At 41.0% G+C, this 27145-nt stretch overlaps 1 protein-coding gene and 1 pseudogene across 1 annotated transcript; one reads left to right on the top strand and one right to left on the bottom strand.

Moving 5' to 3' along the window:
* Positions 1–799: 799 nt before the first annotated feature.
* On the bottom strand, positions 800–3352 carry LOC147635875 (laccase-6-like). The gene is made up of 6 exons (XM_086801269.1): positions 3110–3352; positions 2779–2930; positions 2422–2666; positions 2210–2338; positions 1149–2132; positions 800–1067 (listed from the first exon to the last, which is right to left on the bottom strand). Exons 1-6 carry the CDS (start codon positions 3194–3196, stop codon positions 937–939), a joined length of 1728 nt encoding a protein of 575 aa, XP_086657395.1. The 5' UTR covers positions 3197–3352; the 3' UTR covers positions 800–936.
* Positions 3353–23056: 19704 nt separating this feature from the next.
* Positions 23057–26008, top strand: LOC147635874 (uncharacterized; annotated as a pseudogene).
* Positions 26009–27145: the final 1137 nt, after the last annotated feature.

The following is a 27145-nucleotide window of genomic DNA, read 5'->3' as shown; positions in this document are numbered from 1 at the left end:
TTCATGTGTGCATGTATGTAGGAGAGTGAAGATGATCCGGACTATGCACATGAACAAGACCATGAAGATAAAGAAAGTGATTTTGAAGACGAGGATGATGATTAGTCATCCCTTTACGTTTATTTTGTATATGACCAAAGGCCTTATCAATATTTTATAATCATTTAAACTCAATGAATATATGCTCAGAGCTAAGCTGCTATGGCATATCTGGTTACAAAGGAATGAACGAGTATACAACAACACAAAACTTACCTCTGGTTACAAAGGAATGAACGAGTATACAACACAAAACCTACCTCTATCATTGTTGGGTGCTCATCACTTAAAATGGAATATGCTCAGAGCTAAGCTGCTATGGCATATCTGGTTACAAAGGAATGAACGAGTATACAACAACACAAAACTTACCTCTGGTTACAAAGGAATGAACGAGTATACAACACAAAACCTACCTCTATCATTGGCCTGAGTTCATCTTTGTTTCGGCAAGCCAGAATAGAACTGAAGGAATAGAAGAAAACAAAGGACAGAGAAGTTGAAGATAACAAGAAAAAAGAGATTGTTCAACTACAAGGAAAAGACCAAGCTATTAATTCCCATCTCTTTGACCTCTTCAGCTTTAGGGCTGCACTGTAAATGCATATTTTAAGAAGAGCATCTTGCTCTCTGTAATGGTTTCTGGTCTTGAAAAAAAACTAATTTCTAACGTCCACCTGCACGTTTAATGCCTACCACCAACGTAATCACGCAATTGACACAAAAAAATAAATAACCCAAAATTTCCGAAAACAAATAATAATCAAACAGTCGCAAAATAAATAACCAAAAAATTCCGAAAACAAATAATCATCAAAAAGTCGGATGCCAAGAAGATTGACAACTTAAACCTTTAAGAACACATGCTGAGTTGGGCAGGACCAGAAAGCTTTGTGATCAACAACGTGGAAGGTCAGCAGGTGGTTGGGGCAACGTCTGGGCCGGTCCGACTCCATCCTTCACGATAAATGCCATGGAGAGACCCCAACTTGTGTGGATCTCGAGATGGCAATGCAGATGCCATACACCTACAGATCGAGTGCACAATGAGTTGTGACTGAAGGAAAGTCCAAAGCTCGCGAACAAACAACAATGAGAAGTGCGCATACCAGGGTTGTCTGCTTTGAAACGGATAGCCGCCCAGCCACCCGCAGGAACACCGATGGTGTTTCGCAACGGAGGGTCTTGTAGATTGAGACGGGCCGTCGAAGGGTTGTAGTCTCCGAAGCCGAATCCAACGACGTAGAAGCTGAAGCCGTGAAGGTGAATGGGGTGGTTCTCGGGGCCGATTATGCCCGTGTTTTGCAGAATAATCTGAACGTTGGAGTTGAAGTCGATGACGTTGACCCTCGTCCCCAGCAGTGACTGTGTATTGTTGGGCGGGTCGTTGGGGGCACCTCGCACGTAATCGAATTTTACCAGGGGCCGGTCGGGAAAGTCGGTTGTGTAGACACCTGGGAGGCTGTCGCGGTAGGCTTGGAGTAAGGAAACGTTGGGCAAGCGGAACGTGACGTTGTTGATGGAGGCCGAGAAGCGGCCACCGTTGGGTCCCTGGCAGTTGGTAGTGCTGTTGGGGGACGTGCATTTCTCCTCGTTCAGGCCGATGGTGAAAAAGAGGTTGCGGTCTACTCGGCGGGGGACCTCCACTCTGTTGTACACGCTAGGGAAGCTCCTCAAGTTCTGGGCAAAGGTGGTCACGAAACCGGTGTCGTTGCTGAGAGGGAAGCGGGGACTAATTACGATACTAGCACCAGAGTCGCTACTGAGGTCCAAAAGCTGATCCGCCTCGCAGTACCGCCAGAGGGCAAGAGCAGGTTTGTTGAGAACGGGGATTTTGGGGTTGGAGGTGTAGGCGGCCATGCCCATGAAGTAATCCGCGGGGCGTTGGTCGGCGGTCACAAGCACGTTCAAGGTCTGGCCGGGTGTGATGATAACTGAATCCGTCGTATAAGGGAGAGTGTACTCGCCGTCAGCCTCCACCACTGTCAGCTTGTGGTTGGCCAAGGCGAAGAAATGCTCGTCGTTGAGAGCCGCGTTGATGAGGCGGAGGAGGTATGTCCGACCAGGAACCACGTCCACGATGCTGTAAACGTCTGCTGCCGACATCATTAAGTCAGTCGGCTATTTTCTGTTCTTATAGTATTACAATATGTAATTGATTAAAACTTACCGGACGTGGAGCAAGGATAAGAAGGACCAGGGTGGCCATTGACAACGTATGCGTCGGGGTTAGGAGGACCCCCTCCTGATCGCAGCGTCGCAGCTTCAATCGCTTCAGCATCCTGGAGCCAAAACTCCCCTGCAATATTCCAAAGTTTAATTGTGGTTAACGAGCTGAAATGAATGATCAACAATATCAAATAATTTACTTGATCGTAGTACCAAGAACGATGACGTGCTCGGCGTAGGGGAAAGGGAAAGGGTAAGGGACGCCGGACGTGGGGTAGACGACGATGGGTCCGTGCACGGTTGCGCGGAGCCAGTGGACGTGAGCGTGCCAGAACAAGGTCCCCTTCTGCCGCTGCAGCGTAAACTCGTAGGTGAATCTGCCTCCTGCTCGGATGGGGCACTGCGTTATGTAAGCAGGCCCATCGAACCAACACGACAGCACTTGCCGGACACCGTGCCTGCATTGCATGCACCGTCAACTCACAACGTCTCAGCTGTGATCAGACTAACGTACTCATGTGTGCGCCGCGTTCTGATTACCCTTACAATCGAAAGCCAAGGGAATCTTACCAATGCATCGTCACATTATGCTTCACGGAGTTAGTGACCCTCACAATCACACGGTCCCCCTCCTGCGCGTAGATTGTTGGCCCCGGGTATTGCCCGTTCACCGTAACAATCGTCCTCGTTTTGCACAGCTTGATCACGTTCGCATATTCCACCTGCAGTTACCATATTGTATTGGCCAGTTTTTACGGCACCCAAACAATGATTTGGCCTTTTCCTCTCTCTCTTTCTGTCTCTCTGTCTCTCTCTCTCTCTCACACACACATGCATCTACTTGCTCGTCTCGCAAGCTGTAATCAGATTTTAATAAAGATTTGAAGTCAAGAAAATGCACGTTGAAATCGTAAAACCGTGTCGTTGCAGCTTCGCCGGAAAGAAACTGGATGAACATGAAGAAGATTATAACAGTGTTTGACCCCATGGCAATAACTTCCAAATAACCGACTCTACACTCTGCAGCTCGACCAGTTGAAACTCATCTTACGTGGTCACACCAAGAAAAACATAATCAGTACACTTTGTTGAAAATAAAAAGGACGGCAAGTTTGCTACGCTGTGAAGCGCTTGGTCTTATGTAGAGAAGTGTTACTACTAGGAAAACTTTACTGGCAAATGCGGTGCCCATAAATGTTTGAAGGGGTAACTCGTGATATATTTCACCTTCTTCGCGAGAGACAGCTGACCCATGACACTTTCCAAGTAGCTAAGTTTATGTGAGTAGACTGTAGTACCAAAACGGGGTTTAGTACACTCTGCACACGTGCGGTGAGTACTAATCTGCCATTACATACTGTGCTGTGCACGATTAACACAAGTGCGTTGCATGGTGATTGCCAATTGGGCTAGCTTATTACTCAAACGTGCGTTACTTGTAGAGCCAGTCTAGGTGTTGACAGACTGGGCGGACTGTGCTATGTAAAGATCCTAAACACCCGCATGAACCGCGGCACCGCTGGGCCTTTGAGGACACATGCCTGATGTAGTTCGTCCACCTAGAGGCCAATACGTGAATCACTCCATTTCCTTACCTACAAATACCTGGACCACCACCACATCATCATCACATCACGTGCATTAAATGACTTTTAAAAATGACATTTTTTATTTCTCTCTAAAATATTGTAATAACCCTTAAAAGAGCTATCCCATGACATTTTTTATTTCTCTCTAAAATAATCCTTTACAAAGCTATGCCATACCTACCTCATCAAAATATTTTATTTAATCTCTAAAATCTTTAGATTAGATTCCATAAATCTCTCCTTCTTGCATTTTCAATAAATAGGACCACCACATTATTAAAGCATCCAAAAAGAGTTTAAAAAAAAGAAAAACCTCCTAAAAGTTGTAACTACTACTATCGCATACCTACCTATGATTAAAACATGCTTTTTTTCTCTATAATTATTGATTAAGCTCCATAATTATGCTTTCTCACCTCTCTCCTACCTTTCCCTTTTAAGTGTTGCAATGGAGTATAATCTTTGTAATCTTTGACCAAAAAAATACTCCTTTCATATGAGTTAAGCACTTTTTTTTTGGGACCAATAATTATATATATATATATATATATATATATAATAGAAAGTTCATTACATCAAAATAAAGCCCGGTGGGTGTCACCTACTTATCTCTGCATCCCACATCTATATTCCCCATTGTTTAACAAATTACATAATAGATTCCATCTATCATCCTCATTAACAAGAGGATTGCTCCCAAGACACTTTGTAGTCCAGCAATATACAAGCCTCCATTAATGCTCTTTGGTATACCCTCTAGGGGTCTGCTTTTCCAACACCTCTCTTACTTGAGCAAATCTTAATAGCGGGTCTTGTCCCCACTGGGTTCTCTATGAAGGCCACAAAAGTATGTCTTATCTGCTTCTCTCTCAAATACCATATTTTAGTCTTGGGTCCAAACCTCAGTTGTTTGGGCTTCACATCCAAAGAAACTTGCAATCATAATAACTTAAAATTAGGTTTCCCTAGTATGCCAGAGGGGTTCCCAACCCAGGCAGCAATCAGTTGATGCCAATTTACATTCTCTATAACAACAATTCCAGACCATCAATCTCTATCTTGTTCACACAAATCACATATATACACATATATACACATTTGTGCATTAAACCTGTCACATCCAACCCAACATCCAATACATTCTAAAACACCACACAGTTCCTAGAAGTCCAGTTTCCCATAGACAACAAGTCCTAATTATATTGAATAGAACCTCTTCTCCCTCAATATATCAACATACCATTTTCCCAGAATCCAGTCCCCCCACTGTGTCTGAAATCCCAGCCCATGATGTACCCATTTCATTAGTTTCCCCCCATGCTCCTCGGATAGCTCGATAACTCTAGAAAGCATGCTTACCATCCTCTAAAGTAGATCTACACCTACGGCAATAGCCACTAGATAAGTTCTTATGTATCAGCTTTACTCCAATAGGTAGAGCCCATATGCAAACTCTCCACAAGAACACCTATAATTTAACAAGAATCTTACCCTACCACAATTCTTTCCACTTCTTTTTCCAATAGCTAGGACTCCAGCTCACCTTCTAGATCCTATTGCAGTACTCCACATTCAAGTCCCCTTTCCTTAATTCTGCATACAAAGCCTTAGTTGAGCCTTTCATTAGTTTAATCCCATTAAACCAAGCCCAGTCTTTGATCCAACAAGATTCATCAAAAGCACTGGAAAACCATCCTCCGTGAATCTGAATCAACACCTGTCTCATTAAGTCCCTGAATCTGAATCAACACCTGTCTCATTAAATCCCTTTCCCTTGTAGAGAAATCATACTCTTGGTGTAATTGATCTAGTTCTTTCCAACTCACCTCAATCACATCCCAACAATCAACTAACTTTCTTAGACCTTTATTATTGTTGCTCTTTGTTTTGCAGTTCAATGAGTATCCAAAAGGCCCAGTGGTGGGTTAAATTTGTGAGACCACCATAGGCCCTAAAGCCCCCACCCCTAACCATCAAACTCAAAACATCTTTCCAATTGCTACTGAGCCTCTCACAAAGGGAGGAAGTTGTCACTTTTAAAGGAGCATGAGAGAACAATTTTTCCTTCCAGCCCAAACCCTGCGAACTACCTTTAGATAGTACCATAGAAACCTCTACCAATTCCCTTATCATAACAGTCCAGGTTACATCTTGAGACATGCATTTTGGAAGAAATTGAGCCACCCTTGCTAGGGTCTGAGTAGGTAAATGCGCAATGCCTATCCCCCCTTCACTCCTTGGCATAGCCAATTTATCCCAAGCCAACCATGCTAAAGCTTTCCTAGTGTCTTTGTCATTTGTCCACAAAAAATCCCTTATAGGACCCAAGATCTTCTTCCAATAACTTTTACCAAACACAAGGCATAAAAACATTACATAAGCATTCAACACTGTATTACAAATCACAAATCTATCATGGAAAGGAATTCTGACCCCTTTCCCCTTCTTTATCTTTGCTGAGAATCTATATAAGGCCCAATCAACTAGTTGTTTATTTGTGACATCAACCCCAACTAGGACTCCCAGGTGTCTTAAAATTTGTCCCCTTTTAACAACCTCACATCCCCACCCTTGCAAATCAAAGTCATTATCTTCAATCAGGTTGATGATCTTAGATTTTTTATATTGCATCTTGATCCAGAGGCATCTGCAAACTCCTGGATAATGCTTAAGGCATGTCTCATATTTTTATTTGTTAGCTTTCAAAAACAGTAATGAATCATCATCAAAGACTTGGATGACTAGCTGCTCTCACTGAACCTCAATTTTAAACCAGTGACAGTACCTCTTGAGCAAGAAGCTTCCAAAGCAACAATTAGTGGGTGTGAGGCAATAGCAAAGAGTAGGGGAGCAAGAGGACAACCTTGCCTTACAGATCTGTTAATGGCAAACCCTCCAATAGTTCTACCATTCAACAAAATATTTTAGAGGCTTCCCCCAGTGAGAGTATAAATGCAAGATGCCATTTTGGGTCCAAACCCTAACTTCTCATCACTCTAGCAACAAAAGACCAATGCACTATATCATATGCTTTTTCCAAATCCAACTGAAGCATGACACATTTTTGTTGGGTTTTTTGACCAATATCTCTGCCTCGCATAGTAGCAAATATATTATCATAATTTGACCTCCCCTTGATGAACCCATTTGCCTTTTAGATATTACCTTTTGAAACACCAGGGTGATTCTGATAGCAATAACTTTAGCTAAAATTTTGTATATCACTGGTTAACAAGGTAATTGGTCTCCAATGTCCAAACCTATTGCAAGCAACTTGCTTAGGTATCAGTTTCACCAAACCTTCCTTGCAATCTTTATCCAAGCACCCAGTCTTGAAGGCTTTGTTTGCAAGCTTCCCACACAATGTCCTTTCAAAGAGGACCAGAAAGCTATAAAGAAATACCAAGGGCCTTCCCCCTTCCCAATTTGAAAAGTGCCACCCAACACTCTTCAGTGTCAAGATCTCTCTCAAGCAGCCAACTAGCCTTATCAAGCACTCGACACTACTATTGACCAACCCAATCAGCTTATTCTCAACTTGAATTCTCCTAAGAGAGTGATTTTCTTTGAGACTAGAGTAGACCCAAGAAATTCAACCAATTTTTTTACAATCAAATCAATACCCTCTATCCTTTTCCCTTTTTCATCTAAGGTCTTCCCAACTACTTCATTACCATTTTTCCCTCCAGCAAGCTTAAATAGAAACTTTCTCGGTTTTCTGCAGTTCCTAAATGTTTTCTTTCTAATCCAATTCAATTCCTTTCTACCAACCAACTCCTCCTCATGCTTCAACGCATTCTGACATCTAAAGAGTTCAGAAGCTTCCTCTTCAGTAAGCCCATTTACCTATCTTTTCTTTTGCAGATACTCCAATTGGCTACTCTAGTTTTTCCTAGCCTGCCTCTTTTCCTCAGCTCTTAGCTTCCCTACCGCCCTAATGACCCCTTGCATCTCATTAGAAAATTTTCTCCATGACCCTGCAACAATTGGACTCCGGCTTTTAGCCTCAAACACCTTGTCCTTTAACAAAAAGATTATTCACTCTCAGCTTCCTGGTTGGGAGCTACTCCAACACAGTACTTCCAAGATCTTCACAAATCCAACTCCACTTTATAGGCATATGATTTGACAATACTGAATTGAAATCAATAGCCCCCACCCTTAAAGTGTGTGGTACCCATGCAACATGTTGATTGAAGAATATTCTATCAAGCCTAGAGGAAGAACTCAAGTATTGAAGACTAAAATATGTATGCCCAAGGTTATCTCTTCAATCCTCTAAATACCAGCCATCCACCAACCCCATTTTACCTCTCAGCTCATCCCATTTGTCCCATTAAAATGGATCTCCCTCACTCCTATCAATCCGGTTCTCCACCATATTAAAGTCCTCCAAAATAATATAGCTGTGCAAAACATTCAACTTAGTAATCCACTCCCACATGCTATTCCTAATTTTATAATTATGAGATCCATAAATATTAACTATCCAAATCTTCTCCCCATTGGCCAAAACTTCCACCACCAAAATCCTGCCATAGGGTCATTAGCTATAATAGTAGGGTTCAAATGACTTAATCACACACATTACACCACTATAGCCCGAATTCACTACTGACCAATCCCTAAATCTTTCCTTAGAGCTTTGTCCCCAAAAAGATTATGCTCCTGGACTGCATAAACTCTTTACCTTTTCCCTCTTCTCCTTGATTTGCACAGGATTGAATCTCCTTAATACTGTTTTCTCCCCCTACCTCACCTAATGACTTTCCCTCACCTTCCAGAATTTTAGACGCAACCTGGACACAATTTCTAGCAATGTGTCCAAATCCCCCACACTTAAAGCAGGCACCCAAGAATGGACTGAACTTAAGACCTAAATCCAACTTGCCTAACTCACCTAGATCAATTTCAATTGACTTAGGGGTCTCTATCTTGGTGTTCCATGATATACACACACTATTAGCGTGTCTACTCCCTGCGTCGTCACACCAGGTAGATAGAGGACAAGGCCCAGCATCCTAGCGATATCCCTAAGGGCCAGCCTAAGCTAGGGAGGGAGACCAGTTATTTCCACGCAAATAGGGCAAGATTCCTCAAGGTTCTTGCTCACATCAAACAGTGGATCAAAAGGGAAGACATGCACCAATCTATGGCCCATGAAGAGAGGCGCCTTCAGAATAGCTTTGAGACAGATGTGCCTTGATGAACAACACATTAAAAAAACTTTCCCTAGGTAAAACATATTGGACACCACTCTGTCATGCAAAATCTCTTCTTGCAACCACCTACCTATCTCAGCCTTTGTAGGAGGTTTACCAGGACAGAATAGAATCACACTACATTGAGAGAACAAGTCCAACTGATGCTTAATGAGCTCGGGATTAACCCTCACGCATACCTTCTTTTCCGGACTCTGTGCATGCGTTTGAAGCCTTTCATTCAGCCAATCCGGAACGTTTTTCTTCCTCTCCCTCTCACCACCTTAATCTTCTACTCTTTTCATCTCTCCTACATTGCACTCCATTGTCTTTGGTTCTTGTGGTTTGTTTCTCTCACTCCCATCATCCGCAAATGGAACCCGTTGGGCGGAGACATTACAAATCATAAGAGGAAAGCTAATCGGCTATGTCTTTGGTTCTTTTGGTTTGTTTCTCTCACTTTCATCATCCAAAAATGGAACCCGTTGGTGGAAACATTACAAATCATAAGAGGAAAGCTAATCTAAACATTTGAATGAGGAATATGCTACATGTATGAGGGCACACCATAAGCGGGGCATCGATGAAATACCTTCCTATCAAAGACATGGAAAGAAGAATATTGATTTGTGGGTGGATGTTTCTTTATATCTAGAAGATCCATTATACCATGCAAATCCTCCTTCAAAGTTTATCATTCTTAGTGAGGTATGTTTGTGAAGGTGAGCATAGATTGTCGATAAACTGTAAAGTTTTGTACAATAGTCATGCCTCAAGAGTTCCATTATTACATGGTATTTTATACAATACACAATAGTGTATGCATGATTCATATGCAGGTTTAGTGTAACAATAAGCATTACAAGAATAGCAAGTGAAATAATCAAAGTTACATGAAGATGTGAAGGTTCTTACTAATAGAGATGTCTAAAAGTATTGAAGAAATGCTAGCAAACCCCGTGAACAATTGAAAAGCCTTAAAGACGACAATAAATCCTTGAGAAGAGTTCATTGTCAACAATATACAAATGAAAAAACACTTGATAGATTCATATACACTCCACTAGGATATAAATAGAGAAAACAACACTTGGTTGCAATGAAAAGCCTTACATGGTAGTGCACAAAAAAGACTAGTATGCAAGCCTTAAGGTGACTAAAGTCCATTTTAGATTTTGTAGTCATCTAAATGTATATAATATTTCCTTATAAGATTTTCTTCACATATGCAAATGGAAAAGGTGGATATGAAGGCTTAGAGCTCTTGAAGGCATATTTAAAGCAGCCACATGCACTCTCTATTCTTAGAGATCCACAACATAAGAGGCTGTGACATGCTGCACTAAAAGAAGTCATACATGATGTCTTGAGATCTGTAGATGAAGTTCAGATTGCATGTGATATTATTGGAGTTAGCTATAGAGGCTACCAAGCAATCTTTGATATTATAAAGGATGCCCTTTGAGGAATAGTGTTAGGTCTACAATTCTACCTTGCAATCTTTGATGTTATAAAGGAAAAGTATTGAGATGTAGATATCTTGAAATATTTGGATGTAGATGAAGTTGAGATAGCATGTGATATTAGTGGAGTTAGCTACAGAGGCGACCAAGCAATCTTTGATATTATAAAGGATGACCTTTGAGGAATAGTATTAGGTCTAAAATTCTACCTTGAAATCTTTGATGTTATAAAGGAATAGTATTGAGATGTAGATATCTTGAGATATTTGGATGATGTAGATGAAGTTCAGATAGCATGTAATACTACTAGAGTTAGCCAAGCAATATTGAGATGTTTGGATGTAGATGAAGTTCACATAGCATGTCATGCAGGTTACCAAGCAATCTTTAATGTTATAAAGGATGCCCTAATGAGGAAAAGTATTAGTTCTAAAGGAAGTAGGTCTAAAAATTTAACTTGAAATCTTTGATGTTATAAAGGATACCCTTGTAATCTTTGATGTTATAAAGGAATTGTTGACAACACGATTGTCTCATCACGATTGCTGAATCCTGATTGGAGAAATCTGGATTATCATAGCAATCATTCACAATCGTTGATGAGGCAATCGTTCATATAACGATTGTCTCATCAAGATTGCTCATCCTGATGGTCATAGCACGATCACCAACCCTTTCGATCGAGCATATTTGAATCGTCCTATTCCGATCGTTCAAGTTCTAATCATTGTCCTCTCTCTGAAATCGTCAACATCAAGATCATGAAATTCTAATCATCTCAACAGGATTGCTCAATATCGAACGTCACAATCCTTTTCAAATCGGCAACATCAGGATCACCCACCAGTCCTGATCGCATACATCAAGATCGTCTAGTCTTGATCGCCGACTCGAGGAACTTGCCACATGGCCAATTGGATTGGGCTTTCTATAAACCCTTGCCAAAGAGCATTCCCGCTAATGATCTCAACAAAGAAATGGACAAAACTCTGTGAAAATTGCTCTGACTTGATTTACCTACTCACAGACACCTTCAACATGATCCTGTGCAGTGATTGGCACCTTCAATCGCTTGATTTCTTCACTCAGCACTGCTTGTCGATATACATACTGGTTTGCAAATTGATCAAAATCGATAGGTTCTTTGTGCAATGCTCTCTTGCCATTATTTTTCTTTGTGTGCCATATCTCCCACAACAATGGAGAGAGTGTGCTTGGGGATAGTGGAGAGTTATAGTTGATATTGCTGCAAGATTGGTTGAGGGGCAAGGCCCATAGGGGAGACTCTACCCAAATTTGTTCACAAGGCTGAAGGCCAAGGTTAGAAGTCCTTCCGCAAATATTTCTAGGACAAGAGGGCCTCTTGCTTTTCAATGTTGCATTTGCCTTCAAAGAAAGACAAGATGACGGTCATTGGGGGTGAAGCTGCGACATGCAGGCCTACCAAAAAAATAGACAGCCACACCAAAGGCAATGGTTAAGCTAGAAAGTAGGCAATGGTTAAGCTAGAAAGTTTGAATTGCCTTCTTCTCCAATCATGCTCAATCACACTGTCACTCAAGCACACAGGCATAGGCACTACAATCAAGCAAGCGAGAAGGTAAGAGCTCAAGAGAAGAAGAAAGCTGTACACTTGAGAAATGATGGAGAATTCCCCAATACATCCCCTACCAACTCACTATAGATAGAGTAGGATACTTAAGGTAGAGGAATTAGAAAGGGTGAATGGCTACAAGTTGAATTTCGATGTCAAACATGGCCATAGAGACAAAGTCTATTAAATAATGGTGTCATCCCCAGACTGTAAGACTAGTAATTCATCCCTAGATTGTAAGATTAGTAATTGAGGATGCAAAAGCTAGTAACTCCTATAGAAATTAGGATTGCTTAATTTCTTAAGATTGCCACCATGGGGAATGGATTTTTGAGGTGCTTCTAGGCTATGGCAACCAAAGACCAAACCACAAAAGCTTTTTAGGTGGACCTAGTCCAAGGTCTAGGTGGAAAGAGAGTAATATTGAGATTGACCAATGGAGGCTGTACAAAATGCATTAAGGATGCCTAGGATTAGCCATGCATGGATAAAGCATAATGAGAGATGAAAAGAGTTGTATTATTCTATCCCACAAAACTAGCAAAGCCCCACTAGATTGATGTCAAACCCCCTTATCTAGTCACCTTTGCCAAGCCATTTACACTTACTTTTCATTTTACAAACCCAGTGAATGACTTTTTATAGAAGTAAACATTGGCATCCTTCTAAAACTCTATTGGGCTTAAGGAGTAGAATTCCAAAGTGGTTATATAAATTTTGTTGAGTTGGTGTACAAAGAATTAGAGAAATTGCCGACTTTAGGAGGGCAGTACTTGGGGGTAGGTCTACTTCTCACAGGAATAATCTACTTAGGGCTAGAGGCACTATAGCAATTGAAAGACCCTCTGAGGGGAAGACCTCCAAATAGGCAACACAAGGGAGAAGAGAAGAGGTTCCCCCACCATCAACAAAGAAGGCCTGATTAAAAGGAGAAGAATAAGGAGAGAATAAGACACAGATGAAAAGACTCCAGGGTCAAGGGGTAGGAGGAAGAAGCTCATCCTTCGAGGTGTTGACTTATTTATGACATCTGAATAAGAGATAGACAGAGAGATAACCTCGTCCCTCTGCGACCATAACCACAAGATAAGGGCAAGGTTAAGGAGATAGAAGGCCCTACTACCAGATCCACACAAGAAGAGACTGCCGTGTACAAGGGTAGCCAACAAGTACAACACAGGGGCATAAATAATTTGAAAGAGTGCAAGTGAAGCCATAGTCCACGGGACCACTACTTAGACCAATGCTAAGATGCTTGCAAACTGTTATCGGGGATGTTGGTGCCAGCAGCTCTACTGCTATAAGCCAAGCTTTGATTGCAGCTAGACAACGAAACATTATAAGTCAAATGTATTGAGCGGATCCACCATTTTGCGTCCTAGCTATCCCAACTCCACCATGCCCAGAAACAAAGGGTGGCAGAAGCAGAAAAGAAAATCACACTTTTGTAAGAGCAAGTTAAACTACTACGAGAAGCAAAAATTGTAGAGAACTCTAGGGATGGTTTCATGGCCACTGTCAAAGACATGGAGAGAACACACTTCAAGGAAATATTAAAGTTTGATGGTAAACTAGGTAAATTTGATTTAAAAAAAAGGATAAGGTAATTGGGGCACTCCAGGTCAAGAAGGACAAAGCCTTGCAAAATTTCCAAGGGAAAAGGCCAAGATTAGTCATCTCGAGACCAACAAATGGTCTACAAACATCTTACATGCAGTTGAGCTCACTAAGAGATATGAAATCGTTAGAAGCTTGCAGTAAGAGTTAGCCAAAGATAATGCATAAATACCGGCAAGCCCGGACTCTGTAGAGTTAGTATTAGGGATAGAGGTAAAAAAAGATAAGATAATCCTAGAGGTGGCTATTCACTTGCCAAACTTGGTGCTACAACAGCACATCCCTTTATGATACCTTAATTTGTCTCTATAGGCTATGTCCCTTTATGTTAATTTGATTAGGGTTATTCTCTCAACTAGCTGTTAAATTGTTCATAGAGCTTTGCAGGAAAGTGTGCACTTTATTGACATGATAATATTCAAAGGGGACATCTACCTAGAAAACCTTGCATACATATACAATCAAAGCATTCACCCAATAGTATCAAACTATGCCAACCAATTCGTTGAGTTAGCCCACCACTATGAACCATGCCACGATGGACCATGCTCAGACATGGATCCACAAAGAGGGCTTAGTTGACATGAGGGTAGCCTACAAAGACTTTAAAGCTAGCCCATTGGACGCACGAACGCACCATATATGACCCAATCGTCAATGTGGTGGTTCTCTACCACCACATTGTAGCCCAAATATAAGAGCAAAAAATAGCCACAACCTATTTTTTTCACCACCTTTGATAGGATGGAGGGTGATGAAGCACTAGAATTAATTGATGAGATTAAAAGATGGGACTACATAAATAAGCATGGACCATTGAGGGCTCGGGTCCTACTCGATCAAGTGAAGGGGTAGACAAGGAGGTTGAGGATACTAGAGCAGGGGTTTGAAAGGGCCCACAAGGAGCCACCCTTAGGGGGCAACAACTCAAGGGAAGCCTAAAGAAACCAGAACTTTTTGAGAAATAATAATAGAGCAAGAAGATCATCCCAAGGAGATAGAGTTCCCAAATCTTCAAGACCATGATTTCGAGAAAACATCATGCCAATAGGGGGTAGTAAGCTCCAAGAAGAAGTAAAGGTCTCGCCTAGTGTAGATCAGAGATCCACACCATCATGGGCATGTGACTCTCTACTAGGGATTATGATGATATAATGATATCATTTACATAATGGCCGAGAAGCTTCCTTATTGTTGTAGGGAACCTATACATGGAGTGCACAATCTTAAGAGCCCACCTTATGCATCTACTCATTGAACATCCTTTTAAAATAGTGGTGGCTATAAAATACACTAGTTCTAGAGCACGAGGTCTTTATCAGGCTAATTGATGGTGGCTAGCCAATGATAGAGCTTTCAATAGTGTAGAGATGAAGAACCAACCAAAGTCGCAGCTCAGATACCTCTATAAGCTTGATTGATGGGCCATGTATTGTGCTGTGCCAGCACAGTCAACCAAAGAATCAACCAGATATATATGCCATTACGGTGATGCATATGATAGAAGGAGTATGAATCAATAAATAAGACCAATCCTAACACTAGAAGTTATGATGCAATAGCATTTTTTATTACTCAAACTTAACCCTTTTGCCGAAGAACTCGATGATGGCATCAATGTTGGCCACTGTATTATTTTCACTTTTTTGGGACCAGAAGCATCGGAATGGCTGGAATTCACTAAAAAACCATGTATTATATATTTTCATTTTACATGCAACAATAAATCACATATCTATGATGCACGTAACACTAGAAGTTATGATGCAATAGCATTTTTTATTACTCAAAACTTCATTGTTAACCCTTTTGCCGAAGAACTCGATGATGGCATCGATGTTGGCCACTGTATTATTTTCACTTTTTTGGGACCAGAAGCATCAGAATGGCTAGAATTCACTAAAAAACAATGTATTATATATTTTATGTGTATGCTCACACCACGGGATCATAGGTTAAGAGTGCTAGCTTTACACTAGCTAAAGTGGCCAAATGGGCCCAAGGACGACTTTTAACTTTGGCCGCCCAAGAGTGTGAACCCTAGAGGTCACCTACAAAACCTAAAATGTAACTCTCACCACTCATTCTTTTATGCTAATCCAATAGAGTGCTCTTCTTCTCTATCTACTATCTTATGATATTATTTGCTTGCTTGTTTGAGATCTTAATAGTGCTTGCTTGCTTGCTTGTTTGAGATCTTAATAGTGCTTGCTTGCTTGCATGTAAGAGAGTGAGTGTGAGAGATTAAGTTGTGGGGAGTTGTGGGGAGGGTCGAGCTTCCTTTGAAGTGCGACAGTAGTGGGGCAGGTCGAGTGGAGCTTTGGCATGCGGTTGCGTGGAAACATCGTCTCCTATGAGAATCCTAAGAAACAAGCTTTTACAAGGTGAGTGACACACCCTGACTGCCCATTTATGTGCTAGGCCATAGTAATTTGGTTTCTTAGTTGAGTTGTTGTGCTCTCGAGTGTGGTTGGGCAAAGCCCCACAACATCTATTTATCCTTGCATTCTTTTTATGGCATTAGGGCTTCTCATAAGCGGTGCCAATGGCGGGAAATAGCCCCACCGCGCATAGCATCAATGCATTTTGAGAGCTAGTGAAAATGGTAAAATTGATCAATTTCTAATTTTTGCAAGTGATAGGAAATCTACGAACAACTTTGATTTTGCTGCACTTCTTGTTTTTGCTGCATTATATGTTCAGGTTTTCACGTGGTCTTGAAATTGTGTGTTCTTTAAATTCAGCAATTCAAGTTTCTTATTCAATTTCTATAATTTTTGTTTTCTATATTTTTCAATTTTGCACAAAAATAGTAAATTAGGCTTGGCATTTAAGGAATTAGGTGAAATAGACCTTGAAATTGGTTTCAAAAAATTATCCCAATTTGGACTCCTCAAACAGAGAAATTGGGTTAGAAAAGCAACGATTTGAGGTAGGATTAGCAAACCAAATTAATTTTTGTGTTTGTAGGTTTTTTACATTTTTGCATTAGTGTAAATTACACAGATTAATTTAACTTAATCCACTTGTAATTTGGGCCACAAGTTGTAAGTCTTTTGACTAGCTCCATTTAATGCGTATAGGCTTTATGCCTCAAGTCAAAAAGGGAATCTTGGAAAACTCTAAAAGCCCTAACCACCCCTTTTTTGTGTAGTTGTGGGGAAACCAAAAACCATAAACCACAAACTCAAAACCTAACCGGCGAAACGGAAAAGTTCAAAAAGTAAAAAGTAAAAAGTAAAAAATGAAAAATGAAGAAAAAAGAGAAGGAATTAAGGAAAAAGGTCCACGGGTAGAGTATAGAATTTTTTTAAAAAGTGCACGCACAAGTTTGCCTATTATACATTTTAGGTCGTTCAATAATTTTGGCACACTTGATATAAAACCAAAAAAAATTACAATTTTCCAGACCCAACCACCCCTTGCACAAGTGCTTATGCCTATTGGTGAAGAAGTGTAGGAAGTAAAGGCACAAAAGAGTGAAAAAAGAAGAGAATTTGCAAGTGGCACAACAATGATTAGTTGCCCAAAAAACTCAGTATACCCAAAATGAGTCCCAAACCAGGAATGCACAAGTACTGCCTACTAGCAGTCTCAACACAAGCAATAACATTGTGTTTACCTCAAGCAAAGAGCTAGGCTTTCAAATCTTGGATCAACGTCTTCTCACAGATGATTGAGTGTATGCACATCAACAAAGACTTTTGTGGATTTTGGTACAGGCTAAGCCCGGGGCCTCCACCTTATAGACGTGTAGGTGTAGCACGTGCGTTCAAAAGGATGGGTTTTAATATAAATCTCACTTACAGTTTTAAAAAGAAAGGGGGGGTATTACAATTGTGCCTGGGAAAAATAAAATAAGGAGTGTTTTTATTCACAAAACTTTAGAAGTAGGGTACTATTCTAGTGGTATGACATAATTTTGTTGGGGTATAGGTAGAGGGTTCAAATTTAGTAGTGTTTTTTGGCCCCACACTTTAAAGTTCTTTTTTTGCTCCACACTCTATTTAACGTTTTTTAAATTTGAAGTGAAGTGTTTTAAATTATTTGCTGTAAAAGAGAGAAGCAATAAAGAAACATCTCATGTAATGATACTCTCTCTTTACTACTCCCTCCTTCCTCTTTTGGACGCCGCTTCCCCCTTTCTCTATCTTTGTGCAGCTTAATAAAGCTCCTTAGTTTAGGTTTTTACATTATTGGCCAAGGTTAATAATATAATGGCAGCGGGGCCTGTGGTTATTGGTGTTGATTAAGCGGAAGATTTCTAAGGTGCGCATTGTCTGTGATCTGTAGAGACATGCGCATACGCCGTTGCACCAAACACGCGGAGATGTGCAAGGTAAGGCGCATGCCGAAACCACAAGGTATAGGGAATTGCATCGACTGAGCGATGGTATACTCTGTTCTGAATATAGCAGGCTGTGGTAACAGCTTCCTGCCAAAATTTTTTTGCTAGTTTTGCACCACTTAACATAGCACGAGCGGAGTCAAGCAGAGTGCGGTTCTTACGCTCGGCGAGGCCATTTTGTTGGGGTGTTGATGGTACTGTACAGTGGTGGACTATTCCGTGTTTTGCTAGGTAATGTTGAAACGATTGATTCTTGTATTCTGATCCATTATCAGATTGGAGAGCTTTTATCTTTTTGTCTAACTGCTTTTCTACTAAATTGTGATATGCTGTGAACGCATGTAAGATTGTGTCTTGCTGTTTATTTTTTAGAAATGAGACGATTGTGGATCTTGTAAAGTCGTCAATGAAAGTGATAAAATATTTATGATTTGTGAGTGATCGCTGAATGGGACCACAGAGATCTGTATGTATTAATTGTAGTGGAGCTGTAGACCTCTCACCGCGAAGCGGGAACTTATGTTGGGCTGATTTGCCAAAGACACAACCCTCACATAGGGATAGTGAGGATTTGGCTGACAATGTGAAGTTTTTGGCTAATCTTCGCCGGTTCATATGTTGCATAGTTGCAATGTTGAGATGTCCTAGTCGGTAATGCCATAACAGAGTATCATAGTGTAGATTTTCTGTGTGAATAGCAGCATTTGCTTCATGAACAACAGGAGTCCGACCAAGTAGGTAAAGTCATCGAAATTTTGGACAGGTCACTATGTAAGTGCGACCATTAGGCAACTGATGCTTAATCAGACACAATCGTGTAGAAACTCAAATGCAGTACGAGGACTTGCTAGCCGATCAATGGACAACAGGTTCTTGTAAAGATTCGGCACATAGTAAACTTCATCAACAGTAACTATATGTCCATCTGGTAATTCTATTTTTGTAGTGCCAATACCCTCAGCAGTTTGATGTGTTTTATTACCGAATTTAACAGTTATAGTATGATTGAGTGGATGGTAATTAAACAGCCAGCTTTTATGTGTGGTCATGTGTAAGGTTGCTCCTGTATCTAACACCCAAGTATTTGCAACATCAAAATAAGGAAGATGCGACGCTATGAAGACAAGATTGTTTCCGTCATTAGATGCTGGTGAAGAGTCATGACTATAATCATCATATGGCGACGAATATTGGGACCCGCTTTCAGAACCAGAGGCATAATTTGCCTGCCTGCTGCTGCTGCTCTGAGAGCTCTTATTCTTGCCGTTATGCCAACATTCTGAAGTATGATGACCATGTTTGTTACAGATCTTGCAGTATGGGCTTGTGAATGAAATGCCAGGGCGTGATTGACGAAATCGAGAATTGTTCTGATGTGGCCTCCTCGGTTTATGGAAAGATTTCGATGATGTATTTTTTTAATGGAAGTTCGAGGAGAACTTGGATGTAGGCCGGGCATACATAGCCATAGCTGTAGATGAAGCTGCTTGTAAAGATGAAGCAGATCTGATTGTATGTTCTTGTATAATGGAAGGGATTAGAATAGGTATGGAGAGATGAGCTGCGGTTCGGGTGGTTATAAAGGGCTGCCATGAAGACGGGAGGGCAGCAAGCAGCAACATAGCCTGCATGTTTTCAGGAAGATTGACACCCGAGAGTGTAGTCTCATCCAGTTGAAGTCGCCACGCCTCTAGGAATTTAGGAACATTCTGATCTTCAGTCATAACTTTATTCACTAGAGTTTTTAGGTTCATGACCTGAGTGGCAACATCTTTATGTTCATGGCTCTCTTCAAGACGAGTCCAAATTTGCCGTGCTGTGGTCAAGGTTCGCACGGTCTGCTTTCGCGTATCATCCATATGAAGTAAAAGCTCCAAACGAGCACTTAGATCTTTTGATTTCCAATCTGTAATGTCTTGCGTGTTTTGAACAGTCATAGGGTTGGCTTGGGTGGGGCATACAAAAGTGCCATCTACCCAAGGAAGGAGCTCAAGTTTCTCCATAACCATACTCATGGTCAACTTCCATGGTTGGTAGTTTTTATCATTCAATTTGTCGATCTTGTAAGACTGGCCTGAGGAATGTGCTTGGGCCATAGCAGTTGCTGTTCCGAACCAGCAACTGTCACGGCCTTGCACACAGAACGACTAAGTCGTCGTGGCCTAGGTCAAATTTCTGGGGCCTGTTTAGGCGCATTGGAGAGAACGCAATGTGAATCTGCACGCCACAATGTTAGGGCGCAGGCTGCATGCACAGAAGATTGAGCGCAAGTGGAGAAGCCCTTCCTTAGGCTGATACCATGCAGAAAATAGGTGTACACACAGCATACATTATGTTTTCAATACACAGACTCACAGTTCACCATAGCTCTGACAGGCGAGATGTCGATGCATCAACCGTTGTGTTTATTATTGGGGCGCAACCCTATTTGAGGGTTCACCTAGTAAATGTCGTTTCATTATTTACATTGTTGTAATTTATTAAAATAACTTTAAACTAAAGCTATCTATGAATTATTTATTTCAACACGCTGATGTGTAGCGGAAGCTTTTCTAAGGTGCGCTGATGTGTAGCACAAAGCTGTGATCGCCTGTTGTCCCCATATCGGAAGCAGAATTTGGCTCCTGTCACCACCATTAGTCTAGCTCCCCATCTGCTGCCCATCGGCCATCACGGCCGGAAAAGGCTCCTGGCTCCTGGCTCCCGCTAGACTCAGTTTTAGCTTCAAAATCAGGTGTCCAGGAGGTATTGCTAGTTGCAGGCCTGCTTTTCGATGTGGGTTTGATCCTTGGCATGTTGCTTATGGGTTGCCCGGGTGTTGTTGGGTTGCGGAATCGGCTTTTGCTAATCACGTAAGCTTTAACCCAAGCATTTAGCTTTTCAAGCTTAAGGATTATTAAGATAATTAACTGCATGGGTGTTAGCAATGGTGGGTTAACGTCTTTGATCTTATCACATAAAGCAGGTGTAATTAAAGTGTATTAACGTTTTCTTTTAAAACTAATTTTTATATGCAGTGAAAAGTTTCTTCCTAAATAGCTAGTTCTCTTGTTGTGCAGGGCAAATATTCTCTAATTATTGCTTCTTATTTGCAATATTTACAGCTACAAGCATACTAAGAATTCAATCTAGTAGTAATCCTCATGCATTTTTTTCCAATAGAATTTTATGTAGCTCTCAAGTAAAGTAGATTTGCCTTATTTTTTGCAAGCTCTCTCAAGCTTTATGGTTGAAATCAAAGAAAATGAGTGTGGTCCTATTGCAAGAGAGAAGAAATTTCTTTTAATTTTTCTTTCATATTTTTTCAATAAATAGAGACCTTGTAGATATTTTATGCCCATTAAACTATTTATTGGCATCCCTCATAATGTTTGATATTTTCTCTTTTATGGTTCTTTTAAATGTAGGATCGATCATTCATGGCATCCAAGGCTCGCATTAAGGTGTTTGACCATGGGGATAGTGAAAAGAAGTTGTTGGGTTATGTTAGAGTGATGGGAGATTATACCTATAGTGCCATACGCAAAGAGATTGTGCAAGATGGCATTGTAAGTGAATCTTTTGAGTTTGTTATTGAAGATGAAGATGATGATGGAGTGTGCACATTGAATGCCACACAAGAAGAGCGTTGGCAAGTGGAGAGCAACAAAAGTGTTGGCATAAAGAGGTGTTTAAGCATGGCTTATGGTGGCGGGCCCGCAAAGCGCATTTGTAGAAGCTTAAATGTTGCCTTAGAAACTAGTGACATGAATGCAAGGGAAGAGGGTGAGAATGTTCATGGTAGCAAGGTCAACATGCTCAAGAGTTCTTTACTACCAAAAGAAACTCTTGACCTTTGGGAGGTCCAATGTGACAAGACTCGTAAGAATTTGAGGAACAGAAATCCACCTAGAGATGACAATTTTCAGCTTACAACTGAAGATGTCAATGACAAGCCTTTGGAATTTGGTGTGATGAATGTAAAAGCTTTTATGGATCGGGAATGACTGGAGGCAAGCAGACCGCATACTCATGCTTATCAAACTTCTTAAGATTTCACATTCTTCAAGGACAATCCCATACAAAACGGTACCTTTCCAATCGAGGGCTAAAGATCGATGCAATAGACACTCAAGGAAGTAGTACAAAGGACAAAGAAGATGATTGTGATGATGCGGTGGCAATTTTGGCGGCTATATCGAGGAGATGAATAATTTCAATAACACTCATGAAGGTAAGCATCAACTTATTTCTTAATTCTTTGCAACCAAACTATTATCTTCTTTATGTAACACCTTTGTTAAGCTCATGCAAGACACTAATTTCAGCCCCTTGTATTGGTTTTTTTTAAAGGATTTTTGCTTGTTCTTTTTAGTGTTAATTTTCAGCTGATTTTTCTTTTCTTTTCTTCTCTCAAGATCTTGTTTCTTCATGTAGGGGCTGATTTTCAGTTGGTTGAAGCCACCTTGCATGATTACAAAGATAGAAGCACTGTCAGAGTGGTGTGTAAGTATGATGGGAAGTGGCTGCCCTTATGTCCTCGTGGTTCAGATTTGCCAACAATTCTAATGGAACATATTAATGGAAAGTCTCACACCATTGCATGGAGCAAGACCACACCACATCAGTCTTCTTCACTCTTGACTGGATCTTGTGGGCAACCTAAAAAGCATTTTGACAAAGATCCACGCCAACAAACCTTGGGTGCTTTTCTCACATCAACAAAAGAGCGTTCAAAAGCGCCTTCTATCCCCACAGGTACATCATGCTTGCCTTCATCCAATCTTACTATCTTGTGTTGGGGATTATGGCAGCATACAATTCATGTTAGTGGTCGTGAGGTTGATATAAAACCTCTCCTACAAGATCTAAAGATGGGACAAGAGTGGTTTTGTGAGCCATATACAAAAGCATCTTTGCATGATGGAGATATGGAGTACATGGTAGATGGATGCTTTAGGCATATACATTGCCTTCGTATCTCAAGCATTGGAATGCCTTTTCAAAGTTTTACATGCAAGCATTGCAAGACAATTCCATCATGTGGTGATTTTCGCATGAGAGTGTATCGGGAGAGTATTTCCATTGAGAAGAGAGGAGAAAGGCAAACGGGCAAAGGAATGCGGCTAGATTACCTTGGAATTGAAGAGCTGAAAAGTGTCTCAGTTCGGACCAAGAAGAAATTACAAGAAGCAGGTAGAAATTTATGGTGGCTGAAGGCAAAGATTGTGGTGCTTTCCGTGAGAATCAGATCCTTGAAAGAGGCCAACTATGAAAGCATTAATAGAAAGGATGTGAGGCGATTTTGCAATAACATCATTGAGGCTTGCAGGCAAGGTAAATTTGGAGGCAAATCAGCTTTATGGGACTTTCTTCAAGACATTGCAAAGAATGCATTAAGATCCGAAAAGGGTCAAAGATTCACAGAATCAACAAAGACCATTTTTGAAGTCGTGAAGCTATGGGGTGGGCCACGCTTACATGAGTTTTTGAGTGCAAACCTTGGAGGGCCATCCATGTCAACCACTAGGAGACACCGAAGAAAATCAACTTACTTTCAGTCAGGGGAGCATGAATATATCTTTGATGCAATCGGGAAGATATATGTTGAAGATGAGACAACTATCAAGCGGCGCATTAGGTAAGCTTTTTTCAATATCTCTTCCTTTCTTTGATTGTAAATATAAAGTTCTTTGTGCATGAAGCGGGCTGAAATAAAAATCTTTCTCTTTATGTAGATGGAATGCAAAAGATGATGCTTTGATTGGGTTTTGTGGAAGAGAAGGAGAGGATCATCAATGCTCTTCAAATGATGCCATCATCGTTGGAGATGGAGCACAAGGATATGAGACAATAGTAGATGCCTTCCAAAACCACGTGGTGGGACACTATGCAAGGCTCCTCATTGTCAACCCTCTTCATGAGAGTCTTCCAAGATTGGCTCTAGTTGTGCATTGCACATGCAACCGCTTTGATAGTGATTTCATCAGAACCCAATGGATGCTTGTGGAGCGGATGTGGAATGCAAAGTTCAAAGACGTGATAGGTCCAATAATTGGGGGCATGCATCAGATGGTGACAGTAGGCGTCGAAAGCTCATGGTTGAAGACTACCTAGGAAAGAGAGATAGGCAATTTTTCATTGATTGGCCTGGATGGAAGTTGAAAGGAAGATTTGTGAGAGGAGATGTGTATGGTTTACATGATCAAGATTTTGTCCATTGTGGAAAGAAGCTTGTGAGTCCTCTTGACAGTCCTACCCGAGAGCTTGCAATTGGGCGTGTGTGGATTACACTCAATCACGTTGCTATGGTCTACAACACTTTCTCTGTTGATCAGCACAGGTTGCGAGATGGGGACATACAATGAAATGATCGTCAAAACTGGGGGGCAGCCCAAAGGATTGTCTCTAGACAAGTGCAAAAATGTATGAGGGAAATGCAAAAGAAAGAGAGGAGCATGCAAGGGACCGAGGCATATTTGCAGGTTGTTGCTGACTACATAGACATATTCTTATCACCATATTTAGACTTGGGACAGCGTGTGGTGCTTGCAGCTAAAGTGGTCTTCTTCTTCAAGCTGTGGAGATTATGGCTACATCACCATCCTACATACAACCTAAGGGAAAACTTCATTAGCAAAGAGGCATACATAGACATTCAACTTTCTTGCCATTTTGTTGTTCTACTTATAAGGATGTTTTGGGAGTTCTATCCAAATTTCAAATGTCCTCTACATCTCACAGGATCTGATGCAGCGGAGATCTATTTCAGCAAGATTGGCGGTATGGTTGGGCAGGAAAGAGCGTTTGATTTTGGAGATCTTTTGCATTGTGTTGGTAGTTTGAATCAGGTTGCCATGCATGAGTATAGCTCAAATGGGGTGACTTTTTCAAGGGCCCATAAGAAACAAGAACACATTTGGAAGGACTTGAACAAGCATGAAGGTGTTTTGGAAGCAGATCTTGGGAACTACGAAAGTGTTTCCTGTGATACAAAGATGATAGATGCATTAAAAGAGGGATTGAAGCAGGCACAAACTTTATGTGAGACATTGGGCCTCAAACCTTGCACAAGTGAGGGTCTTAAATGGTGGAAAGAGCCTTGGTTAGATACAGAATCAATGTGGTCAAAGCTAGATACTGAAATGGGCGGGGCAGATGAGCATGATGACTTTGCGGAGCCATGTGGTGATGATAGCCCCATTGGCGACGAGAGCAATGAAGATGACGAGGTCATATCTTTGAGTGAGATTCGACATGAGATCGATGGGCTTCTTGATGAGGCAAGCAATGAAGCTGAGAAGAAGAGTATCTCACCGGTGGTAGAGGTTGATGGCAAATTCATCTTCAAATCTACTTTGGTAAGCCAACTCAATGGAAACTCTACATTGTCAAAGGATAGGTTGACTAGGGTGAAGCAAGGAGTGTATTTCAGCCACAAGGAAAAAGAAGTGTCATCTAGTAATGGCAATTTTTTTGGAATAGGGTCTGATTGCGCAATTTATTTCCATGATGTGACACATGGAGAGGGACAAAAAAGGTCAAAGAGAATTAGAAAAGCTACAAATATGAAGAAGATGGACACACTTCATAGCACTTGGTACCTTGGAAGAGTTCAAAAGATGAGAAAGAAGGTAGGTGGCAGGTATGTGGATTATAAGCGAGGTTTTGACTTGACGGACCGGCCTCAAGGGGTAGAGATTCAGCTTGGTTGGTATCAAAAGGTGAAAGGGCGTCGAACATTTACTTATGACTTGACGGACTTGAACATGGTCGATATAGAGTCAGTTATTGCATTGGCACATTTAACATACAATACTAAATATGAACTACATCAAAATGACTACAAGCTTTTTAATGATTTTGTAAATACTTCAGGTTAGTTTTTCATGTGATTCACGTAAGTGTTGAAGCATTTAATTATATTTTTAAGTCATGTTATATCAGATTTTTGCATCATTTTCCTCATTTTCATTTTGATTGTAGGCAACAGGTCATCAAACACATAGGGAGGCAAGAAGCTGATTTGACATGGGCTGAATTTTGGTGGGGCTGAAGTTTTTTGGGTGCGGGCTGAAAGACTTAGCGACTCTGACTTATGTAGACTCAAGCTTTTTGTAGCCGTGGTATGCATGACTATGTATGACGACATGTCTAAGCGTATATTCAAGGACAGTTTTTGTGAGAGAAAGTAAGTCTTAGTTATTGCTTTAATTCAAAAGAATAGAGGAACATCTTTAGCTCACGTATACAAAATTTCTCTTTTGATTGCTATCAGATTGTTTTGCAGATCCAATTCATTCCTAAGGCAATCCATTTTGGCAGAGCAGGCAATGGGACCTACAATAACGGCTAAAGAAAGAATCACAAACACTTATACATATTGTAGATTTTTGTTAAATGTCATGTATATCCCTTCTATAATGTGGGTAGCTTGAGTATAATATACATTTGAGCAGCTCTAGTCAACGACATTATATGAAGTTCAATGATATGCGTGTATGATGAGTAGGTGTTTAATCCAAGAATAGGTTACTAAAAAGCATGTGCATGTCTTTTATTGATTCCTTGTTAGACCAGTTCTTATGTGCATGCATATGTTTTTATTTGTGTTGCAGCTGTTGCCCAATTTTATTTTGACAGGCATGAGAGTTGTTGGTGTTGTCTGCTTCACAATTTGGATGTCAACCATACGTAAAATGTGTCATCTTGATTGTATGTCTGCTATGAAATTCCACACTAGCACGGTGTCACAGAGCAGGATGGTTCAAAGTTGAATGCACTGTGGACTGTGGAGTATGATGATGCTGATAAATCTGTAGTCAAATTGCTTAGCTTCCCATCGACTCCCTACTCGCATTGGGTCTCCTTCCCTGCAGCCATATCCGACTCCTTCGAGCTCCCGTCACTCCCCGGCTTCCCGAGCACCTTCCTGGCCCCTTTGGGCACCCTCACGGCATTCACACAGAGGTATTGCTTCATCCCCCACAGGGTTTTACTTCGGTTTTTCAGTCTGCAGGTCTGAGAAAAGAAGGGGCAGCCACCATTGAAGCTTCATTGCTTCATTGCTTCATTGCTTCATATCTCCAGTTGGGCCTCTTAAGGGGCACTAAGGCTTGACTTGTGGCTTCATTGGCTCCCTATTG

This window comes from Cibotium barometz, chromosome 8 (assembly GCF_041138505.1).
Source record: "Cibotium barometz isolate CiBa-2024 chromosome 8, ASM4113850v1, whole genome shotgun sequence".
Taxonomy (NCBI): Eukaryota; Viridiplantae; Streptophyta; class Polypodiopsida; order Cyatheales; family Cibotiaceae; genus Cibotium; species Cibotium barometz.
This window is presented reverse-complemented; position numbering and strand designations above follow the sequence as displayed.